Genomic DNA, 10,508 nt, shown 5'->3' on the forward strand with positions numbered 1-10,508 from the left:
TTTCTATTTGAAGCTAATGCCAATTGGAAAATTAAATACAAATTATTTTTAATTTATTTGAAGGAAATAAATGGAAATAAAAATCTCAGCGCTAATAAAAACAATTAGCTTCTTGGCTGGGATATTTTAGGTAAATTCCAAATAAATTCTTTTATTTAATTATATCGTCGTAATTTATTTCTTAAAAGAATTAGCAACTTATCAGTATCTTAGAAATGTTAAAAATACCATTTCACGAAATGACCTTTCACCGATTTCTTTCGGTTCGTTAATTTTCCACGGAGCGTGCACGCGAACCCGATGCAATAATTTCTACACGCTGCCATTTGCGGAATTCTATTTTAATGGAATGCATTTTTCATTCACGACGAGATGCGAGCGCGTAATGAAGAAAAATCGCATTAATCTTGTCGTTTGGTGTATACAGTATTAATGGCAGGAGCAAAAAAGAAAGCGGTTTCGTACTGAGGAATCCTCAAAGATAGAGATTTCTCTCTCGTCCGACTATTTTTCAGGTAAAATTATCTTAATGCAGACAGATCTCAAGGCTGAATAAACAGATGATTCTCATTCATAGAAGCAAACAGGGATAAAACAAGCAAGTTCGAAAGGATCATGGTCTGTGCAAAAATAGTCTATTTATACATACTTTGCTACGAAAGCTCTATTTAATTAAAAAATGTTAATATAATATATTATGTATAAATAGTATATATACATTCATACCTGAATGACGACGGCGCTAAATATTATATATATATATATATATTACAAAAATAAAATTTCTAATTAGTTTGTAAGGTACGTGAATAATTCTGGTCATGTAACGTTGTAAATATGAGACACAAAGCAAGATAGATTACGCTAGATGTGCGAACTTGATTCAAAGTCCCACACGAAATGGGCCCCGATATCTCTTGCGACCCTAATTTTACTTACGATCTCTCTTATATACTTTACGTTTAAATGTATCATATACCGCAATCGATAACGAAATCCTTGTATCTTCTTTTTATATCCAAAAAGAAATCCTTTTTATGACATTAATAAATTATTACTTTCCATAATAAAACAAATATTTATTTTCTATTAGTAAAGTATTGTTAAAATACTAATAAAAAATATTGCTCAAGAAAATAATAATCACGATTATTGCGAGAAATTTTACTCTGAATTTTTCAATTTGAAAATTATCGATTTATTATGTGTGTTCCAGATAAGCTATAACTTTCTAAAAATTAAAAAGTTTTATATATTCTCATAAAAAATATGAGAAAAATAAAAATGTGATGCTGACTGAAGACTTACAATCACAGGAGATAATACGGTGTCCATGAAGACTATATGCATATGTATAATGTATTGTACATGATCGGTAGCATGGCCCCGGCTGCGATAAAGTAAAAAAGGGGGCACGTCAACGTTACACATACGATAATACAGTCGCATTTACAAGTTTTTTACGTTTGTACCGTATTTATATATATGCTGTACACAGCGCCGCACTCCAAACTCTATTCAAATAATGATAATTAACTGTGTCATCAAATAAATCGCATTCAAATCTGTCTTCTCATTCTTATTTCAAACGTTATACATACAGGTATCTACGAATTACGAAAAAATCATACTTTAAGGGATTATATTGGCCAAAAAAATATATTTTCTTTTCAGATCTTCAATATTTATTTAGGATACCAATACCAATATTACCATTACCAATATTTTTCGCAATAAATTTTCTCTATTATTAAAATTGCCAGAAACGGTCAATAAAAATCACTGATGTTGATAAAATAGAATATTTAAGAAAAGCTTAAATTAGGATTTTTATACTTATATTTTTTATAACCTTTTTACAAAGAATGCTCATTTTAATTCTTTTGCTTAAAATCTGTCTTTAATGTCATAATTTTTTATTTATTTTATTAATTATTTTATTAGCCTTTAATTAGATAATAAATCTTCATATCTATCTACTTTTTACAAGAAACATTTACACTTTTATATTTAACTTTAATTTGATTAAAAAATTGTTGACTACCGATGATCTAGAATCACATTAGAAACGTACTTCTTTTTCTTGAGGCAATTTTCTACTACGGCGTAAATAGTAAGCAGTCTTCTATCCATGGCACTCAAATGCGCCTTCGTGATGAGTGGAGAAACGTCTGACATTTCAGCTTCGTGTACAAGAAGTTTACCTAATGCGATGCTTAAAGTTCCACCACTAAACAGTCGCAACCTATCCCACATAGTTTTGTGAATTCTGGAACAAATTTTTTCAGTTTTATTCCTTTTTATAATTATTAATTTTTCTTACATAGTTCCCAAGCATGATGATTAAAGGAGGAACAGAACGAAGGAAAATTTCTAAAATAATTTTAACAAACAGCTTGAGAAATTAAAAATGTTGCAAACAACCAATAGAACACAATATATCAAATACTTGGAATGTTTTCTAAGTTGTATGACTTTGGTAGCAAGTAGTAAATTATATTCACATGCAGCATTGGTAGAGAGGCGCCAAGATGTCGAGGTGATCCACATCAGGATTGCTTAGGCTTTTTCCATTATCGATCAGCAGCACCGCGGGATTGTGGAAATTGTTCTGCGCGAGTTCATAATGATGCCGATCACCATTGTCCATGAGAAAGTCGAAGATCGCAGTGTCGATCAAATCCAAGAGTCTACTCGACGACTGCGGCGAATAAGCCTTAGAATCTTTTACCTGAAAGACAATTTCATGTTTTCAACATCCAATGTTGAAATCTATAACTGTGTTTTTAACTTGATATATTTTTTACTATGTTTAAATACATTTTTATACATGTTTTTACAATCTTAGCAATAAAAGTACCTTGTCGCAATAACCCTCATCCATCTCCCACACAGCAAGTTTGTTTCTCTTATAAGTTCGCTGCCAAGGATGACGATGCTTGACCAGTCTCAAGTATCGTGGAAGCCAAAAAATAAGGGCACCTTCCAATACATCCCCCGTTCCACAAACAGGATCGGCTGGAGAACAATAATGACAAACACCGTACAGGCACGTATCGTTACCCTCTTGATACATAGTTGCGTACAATGCCGGCGTCGCGCGATTGCCAATCTCTTCTTTCAGGTCAACTATAAGAATGTACATTCCTTACTTTGTTAATTGACAGCAAATAATTCCGCTTATAGTTTATCGTAGAAAGGTAATAATTAAACAAATACAGTTAAATAGGACCATTACGATATAAATCAAACAAACGAGAGCGCCTTTAGGTCTGAGCAAGATGTTGGTAGTCCAATAATTGTAATCTAAAATATGAATTCATATATAGTTTTCCACCTTGTCCTGCGTGCCGGTTTCTTTTCGGAAATAGTTTCATTTAGATGGAATCATGGACCTAAAAGCACTCTTGTTTGTTTGGTAATAATTAACGTTTTTACTAGAAATGTTTTAAAAGCGCAAATAAAATGTCTGTTAAAATAAAGAGAAATTTGTATGGATCTCTTTCAATCTTTTCACTTTGTTCGACTTGAACGTACGTTTTCGAATAACGGCGAGTGGTACTCTTCGCAACGCTAGCAAGGATGATAAATGAAAAGCCACCACTTCAGCATTGTGGCGATCCTTGCCATAGTACACTGGTCCATGTATAATAGCATCTCTGGAATACCACTGCGGTTTAAATAACGCTTTTATGTCGTTCTCGAGATTGAGCATAAGCTTGAGCTGTGTACCCAATGGAGCATTATCCGCACGGACCACTCGAGATTTTCGCAATACTTGCAGAATAGTTCCCAGCTCCGGTGCCGCCGGTGGAATCAGTTGATGTGCATCTGGCCACTAGGACAAATTAGCAAAATGTTCTCTCATTCTTTAAAATTGATCCGGACAAGAAAATATTTCCGAATTAACAGGTATTTTAGAAATAGAAGTTACAGTCTCAAACGTAAATGTAAGATAGATAAATTTAAATTTATTAGAGACGACAGAAATTATTTCCTTCCAATTTCCGTACAAAATTATCTCTTAAAAATGTTTTGAGTCTCTTCACCAAGAAATTTAAAACACTTTAGGAAATTCTTTAACTAACATTATTATTGGGAATATTCCAGATATCTTCGCGAACATTCGGCATTATCGTTAGCTCGGCTAGCAACCGTTCCAGGACGAGAGTGTAGCTGGTATTCTGTTTAAAATATTTGGAGGGCAGCGTACGAATCTCCTCTTTGATCCTCTCGCTGATATCCTTTGCGATTGACCTCAATTGCAGCTGCGAGTCTTTTTCGTTGGATCGCGAGGACGGGGAGGGATCTTGCCTGGCTTTCGGTTCCGGTAAATTTTTAGCATATATCCTCTGCGAGGAAGAACTCTCGACGATCATACGGATGAAATAGATGTTGACGCTGAGGACCAAGATCAAAAGAATGCTCAAGGCGAAGAGAGTGCAACGTCGGCCAATCATCTGCAATTTTTAGCAATTTTTTATCTCCGCATTATCATGATAATTATAACGAGTCTTTAATAGACATTAGAAATCGCGCCGATTTCTTTCAATCATTTCGTAGATTACTTATATAATAAATTTTGTGTCAGGTCAAATTCATCAAAAGATTACATACATGTATATATCTCAATAATTTAACTCTTTTTAGGGCATCAATTGCCTTAATGATAAAATTTCAAATTGTATTTTCGTCGAAATAAACACATATCTCTTGTTGTTATTCGCAAACTTAGAGTGCAGAGTATACAGGTAATTTTCTAAAACTAATTAATGTAAATATAAATTTTTTCATGCTTTCTTTTTCAAATGTAAAGAGCCAAGAATGAGATTTCCCGCGTCGCTCGTGTCACCGTATTACGCAATTTCTACTTGCGATATTATGGCGACTTTGCAACGTTCGTGACGTTGTTTTCCCCAGCATCAGTATAGTTATCGTTACTTGTAATTAACCGAGTCTCCAGCTGGACCGTACTACGGGTACACGTGGGCTAACACAAATAACACACTGCATACACAACTCTTAATAAAACGATGTGCTAAACTTATTCGAACGATCGATATCAGCGCGTGTCAATGTCCGCGATAACGTAAATTTCGATCGCATCTTCACCTTGAAGCAATTGGCCACGCGTCCGCTGTCACCTGGTAACTCGCGTCTGTATCATCCTTCGCCGATTGCCGTTGACGTCTCGGTCGTCTCACTCGCGTCCGGACATGGTCGCCATTTTTACTCGCTACTCCACCAACAATAAGACGCGCCGCAGCGACGCGTTCCGACGACCGAGCGGCCCCGAACACCCGAATGCCTCGATACGCGACGCCGTCAAGCTCACACGTCACTTGATTCATTCATTCACCACGTTGCTGTGACGTGAATGAGACGTTAAGAAACGCTTTTGCAATTTTACACCTAACTCGGTTTCGCAGAAAATAAGTAAAAGTTATACGCTTAATTATGCATTAAAAATTATAATAATGTAACTTCTCAGCTATTAAATATCTTAAACATTTACACATGCACGGATTACTTAAAATCTTACCGCGCGTATTAACCCACTTTAGACGATGACTTGCGTTAGATTTCAAGATACAACTCTACCTATAACTTTACGTGCGTATATCTCCAGATATTTTTATACACATTTTGTTTTCATATCATATAGCATATAAAATTATAAATATAATTCTCGCGTTATCTCGCGTTTAAACCAAAGAAAACAATATGATTAGACACAGTAGATTGGCACATGATCTTTCTTTATATTATTACTTGATTCCGCTCTTTTTCCAGCTTTAGAGCAATCATCCAAAAAGATTTTACAACTATACGATTAAATAATTTAATGCATTAAATGCATTTAATGCATTAAAACATAATTTAATGCATTAGACATACCTATATGACAATATCGTTTATCATAAAGGAACAGGTACATTCGAGACAAATTTTGAGGCAACAAATGCAAAAATATTGTGGGGTACACAATGAAGCGTAGCAGTGACAGTGTGATGAATTTATTTTATAAAAACATGTAAACTACATGTGAATATAGAGTTAAACTTAAGACTTAAGCTCCATCTCGAGAAACACTTCCCCTGTGAACGTACGTAGTGTTGATGATAAAGACAGTGATTGTAGTGGTGGTGATGGTGACTTGGCTCGGTAGCTGTAGCTACGTGACAGCTCACTTTTTTCCTTGATGTTCTTAATTACATATTAGCTGGTAGTAGAAATAATTAAATATGTACACAGTGTGTAATTGTTTTCGCCTCTCATTCTCTTTCCCTTCGTTGCCTCTCGCGCTCGCGTGCCAACTCTGTGGCATAGTCGTACGGCGAACCTCTTCTAAAATCAAAATGATTATGCTTGAAAATATAGTATCAATGAAAACTTTGAAGAAATTTTCCCATTCTTGCCTATTCCTTACTTGTCCCGATGTCGATCTCTGTCACGATGGTGATCCCTGCTTCTATCTCTATAGGATCTGTCTCTGCTGCGACTTTTATGATCCCCCTGTCTTTTATTTTTATCACGACTGCTAGACCGTTTGCTGTGCTTGTCTCTTTCGCGATCCCGTTCGCGAGCTCTTTCTCTGTCACGTTCCCGCAATCTCTCGCGCTCTCGATCGCGCTCTCTATTCTTGTCTTTACGGTCCTCGTCGGCTCTGCAAAGAAACACGTTTGAACGGAAGTATGACATTGGTTGTCCCGATTGGTTGAGTACAAGACTCGATGTATGCGCAAAAGAAAGATTTTTTTCCTCCTCGCAAAGTCAACTGTCAAATTGTTAAATAATTTTCTAGATAGACAAATCTATTCTCTCGTGTCTCCCACGACAAAATTCGAGACCATATTTTTTTCGCAGTTTCTAAGCCTCGAAATAAGATTTGTGAAATGGTCCCTATATATTTATGCATGTATTAATAACGTGATCGTTGTATTCATACCACGTGGACGCACCTGGCACGCCACTGGCTCATACGCTCGGCCTCACCCCACTGAGCCTCGTTGTCGGGGATATGTCGAGGTTGCTGGTTACGCGACATCAAATTACCATTGTCCTTACGGCCTTCTTTGTTGCCGTACTTGCCGTGGCTGTTGAGAGTGATTGGCGGCTTAGCGTTTCGCGCATTCACCTGCTGTTGCGGAAAACGCTCGGCTAACCGCAGCTCCAAATCCTTTTGGATCGGTACCGGTATCCGTGGAAACAGTGTGGAGAACCACTCGAGTTTCGTGAGGAATTGCTTGAGAATATCGCCCATTTTCATCGTTTGTCCACCGCCCGCCTTCACGTCTAACTCCTCTTCGTCCTCCAGATAGTCGCTGTACCAGCTGAACAAGTCTGCCGGTGGCTGTGTGTATCTAATTGTAATCGTACTATATATATTATCATAATCGTTGCCGGTTTATAGTTTGACTTGAGCGGTTAACGTCGCAAGTCTAGCCTACAGGGCCTGGAAGGATATTCAAATGGCTACTTGCAGCAGCAGCCTTGATTAGAATTTCCTCGACTAGCGCGAAACCAAATTTACCTATGTACAATATACATATGTGTACGTAAATGTATAACATGACTATATTAATCCTTTATCTGTATCTGATAAGGGATTAATAGATTTATAATACAATTGTGATACATATTATGTGACTTTTAAGTTCACTTGAACTTGTATGTATTACAATAATGCCAAGACTGAAATATAAAAACAGGATAAAATATGATTAATTAGCAAGCAACTGTATAACTAATTTTCAAAGAAATACATCCCTAATAAATTTGTAATCTGAATATACTCTTTCAACTGAACATTATGTCCTGAAAAAGACTCGCGATAAAATCAATATTCTGAATACGTTTAAGAGATATTAAGACGACACAATGTGTTAGATAAGACTCACCTAATATACATAAATCCTAGAGCGCGTATGTAGGGTGAGTCCGGATGATTGATGAGCCCATTCAGCTGCTTCCTGGTTAGCCTCAGCGTGAAGAGTTTGTATAACAAACAATACGCCGTGGAAACGATTCCGCCAGCTCCCACGCCTCGTACCTGCATGAACCGCTAAATTTACACCCCCTTCAGTCAGTTGAGTCACATTCATGTTACCGTACAATATATAACCGAATACATGCTACTCTGCAAGTAAGTGGTGCGGTTAACATTTGGCGATAGTAATAGTACCAAGGCGTTTCAATTGTTCAAGCATTGGCAATACTATCATCGTACTTGTGACAAACTTGGCGGCTTTTATACAAAAAAAGTTGGCTGCATTGACCAGAACTTTTCGCTGTTCAATAATTCAACCAATAATTTTAACAGAATTAACCAAGGGGTAACCCGCTGACTAAAATCATGTATATACACCAATGGCTACTAATGCCCAGTGGGCATTACTTTATCTTATTTTATCTTCATAATGCCCCAGCAAGGTCTAATGCCGCAAATCTGTACGCCACATGCCCTCAACGGTTTACCCCTCTTAATTAACTGACCTCTCCTCTTTCCTATCACTTTGTATCGTCGTTCCGTTTTATAACAAGTACTAACAATTTTAACTTTGAATTCTTTCAATTAAAAATGCAGATTAGAATTTCCCTTTCTAAACATTTTATTTATCAGTATGGCCGAACAGTTAAATGACACGGGGATAAATATATTGAAAGAAAGAGCGAGAACAGAGACGGATTCTGTCAGTGTTTAAAACTCTCTTGTAATAACTGATATTGTATTAGAACGCATCAAACACACTGTTGCATTCAAATCTCAATTTGCTCATATGTCGCTGGCCAAGAAATATGCTCTATACAAGCAAATACATCTATACAACATGTCCCACAAGCCTTGGAGCAAACGTATCAATAATTACCAGAAAAAAAAGATAAAAGAAAAAATTCCATGTTCTTTCTGAGAAAACATACTCACGCCTCCACACATGCCAGTTTGGCCCGCAGTCTTTCTGCTGCCTTTCTCCCATGGTTCCAGGTGAGAGACCTTATAGTAGATCTCGTCGATCACCTCGTGATAGGTCTTGAGTTCATACAAATTCACCTTGAAATAATGTGACGATTGTATGTTGGTGAGAATCAAAGGATTCAAATTCATAGTCCTCTCGTTGCCCCATAGTGGCAACACGTTGGATTTTTTACACTCCTTCTGCGCCGGCCTACGTTCCTCGTCGCAGCCACTTGAGTTATTCCACGGAGATCCTGAGAGAAGAAAGGTTCAACGTATCTCAATACAATAATCGATGTTCTTATCGGCAGCACATAAAAATGTACGTATGTACAAATTAATATATATACAAACGCCAAATGAAACAGACCAACTTTAGAAAATCAATAACAATAATTTGTACATTTTTCCCTCGTTTCATGCATATCTTTTTAAGTAGATGAAAAGAGATCGCAAATGAGAATAAACCAAACATTATCGACAAATAATTAAAGTTTGGAATTAACTCCGAAATGACGTGGTAAAAGTCAGGAGTCACCAAGCCGACGCGCGAATCAAGGTTATGTTATTCGAGGACCAAGGAAGGATCGATATGACCTTCAACGAACAACAGGATATCCAACGGTTAACTCAGAACGCGGATTTACTCACCATCCGCACCTTCGGCCTCCTGTACTTGCATTTTCGAGCGATTTGTCGGGGAGACTCGCGTGGAGTCTCCACATCGATCGCACCGAGGACGAACGAGTGGACTCGCTCAGTTTCGAACCGCTCTCTCCGGATCAAGTCACGAGGACGATCTCCGGCGCGATGATTTCACCGAGTATCGTCAAAACCGACGATGTAACTCTTCTAATGGACCAAAAAAAGGTGAGAAATCGTAGTTCTCTGTTACGTATGATGGACAAACGTACACATCCGGTTCTCTATTGCGCGCGCGCAATACCATTAACAGACCAGGATTACAAACATTCGCAAGTAAAATGACCAGTTGGTGCCTCTCTCTACTAGGGGACTAGAGTGTGATAACAGTGTAACCAGAGAGAAGTCTGGGCTGCTTTCGCGAGAAGCAAGTAGACTAGAGACGCTAATTTTCGTGATTAGAAGTTTGAAATTCTCAGAATTCCAATTCATGAAAATTTATATAACGCCACCTCTCAGCTGATCATGTTCTCCTAATACGTTTTGTAAATTTTCGAGATACCTAATTTTTGTGAATAGTACTTTGAAATTCTCGGAATTTCAATTCTTGGAAATTTCGATAGTGCCACCTCTTCCCTGATCATGTTCTCCTGATACTTTGTCAGTTTTCTAGATTCTTGATTTTTGCGATTTGAAGTTTGAAATTCTCGGAATTCCGATTTTTGGAAATTTAGATAGTGCCACCTCTTCGCTGATCATGTTCTCCTGATACTTTGCCAGTTTTCGACATTCTTGATTTTAGCGACTTGAAATTTTCGGAACGCAAGAATTGAAAGAATTTCCAAGAATTGGAATTCCGAGAATTTCAAACTTCAAATCGCGAAAACCAAGAATCTCGAAAACTGGCAAA

The 10,508-nt window shown here is 37.1% G+C and overlaps 2 protein-coding genes across 6 annotated transcripts; both read right to left on the reverse strand.

Moving 5' to 3' along the window:
• Window positions 1-1,819: 1,819 nt before the first annotated feature.
• LOC105562836 (glycosaminoglycan xylosylkinase) lies at window positions 1,820-5,366 on the reverse strand. 3 transcript variants are annotated; one of them, XM_012013937.1, is made up of 6 exons: window positions 5,113-5,366; window positions 4,089-4,401; window positions 3,538-3,838; window positions 2,861-3,129; window positions 2,505-2,731; window positions 1,820-2,269 (listed from the first exon to the last, which is right to left on the reverse strand). In XM_012013937.1, the coding sequence occupies exons 1-6, from the start codon at window positions 5,349-5,351 to the stop codon at window positions 2,041-2,043; spliced, it is 1,578 nt and encodes a 525-aa protein (XP_011869327.1). In that variant the 5' UTR covers window positions 5,352-5,366; the 3' UTR covers window positions 1,820-2,040. The 3 variants fall into 3 exon arrangements, with proteins under 3 accessions (XP_011869327.1, XP_011869330.1, XP_011869328.1); XM_012013940.1 differs by having other exon boundaries at window positions 4,089-4,460; window positions 5,113-5,189; XM_012013938.1 differs by lacking the exon at window positions 5,113-5,366 and adding an exon at window positions 4,876-5,095 and having other exon boundaries at window positions 4,089-4,460.
• A 635-nt stretch (window positions 5,367-6,001) lies between these two features.
• LOC105562837 (pre-mRNA-splicing factor 38B) lies at window positions 6,002-9,908 on the reverse strand. Of its 3 annotated transcripts, none has more exons than XM_012013943.1 (6): window positions 9,608-9,908; window positions 8,927-9,210; window positions 7,902-8,065; window positions 7,057-7,364; window positions 6,431-6,667; window positions 6,002-6,348 (listed from the first exon to the last, which is right to left on the reverse strand). In XM_012013943.1, the coding sequence occupies exons 1-6, from the start codon at window positions 9,636-9,638 to the stop codon at window positions 6,209-6,211; spliced, it is 1,164 nt and encodes a 387-aa protein (XP_011869333.1). In that variant the 5' UTR covers window positions 9,639-9,908; the 3' UTR covers window positions 6,002-6,208. The 3 variants fall into 3 exon arrangements, with proteins under 3 accessions (XP_011869333.1, XP_011869332.1, XP_011869331.1); XM_012013942.1 differs by having other exon boundaries at window positions 6,200-6,348; window positions 6,963-7,364; window positions 7,902-8,053; XM_012013941.1 differs by having other exon boundaries at window positions 6,200-6,348; window positions 6,963-7,364.
• Window positions 9,909-10,508: the final 600 nt, after the last annotated feature.

This window comes from Vollenhovia emeryi, unplaced genomic scaffold (genome assembly GCF_000949405.1).
Source record: "Vollenhovia emeryi isolate VEMERY1.0 unplaced genomic scaffold, V.emery_V1.0 DF939183.1, whole genome shotgun sequence".
NCBI lineage: Eukaryota > Metazoa > Arthropoda > Insecta > Hymenoptera > Formicidae > Vollenhovia > Vollenhovia emeryi.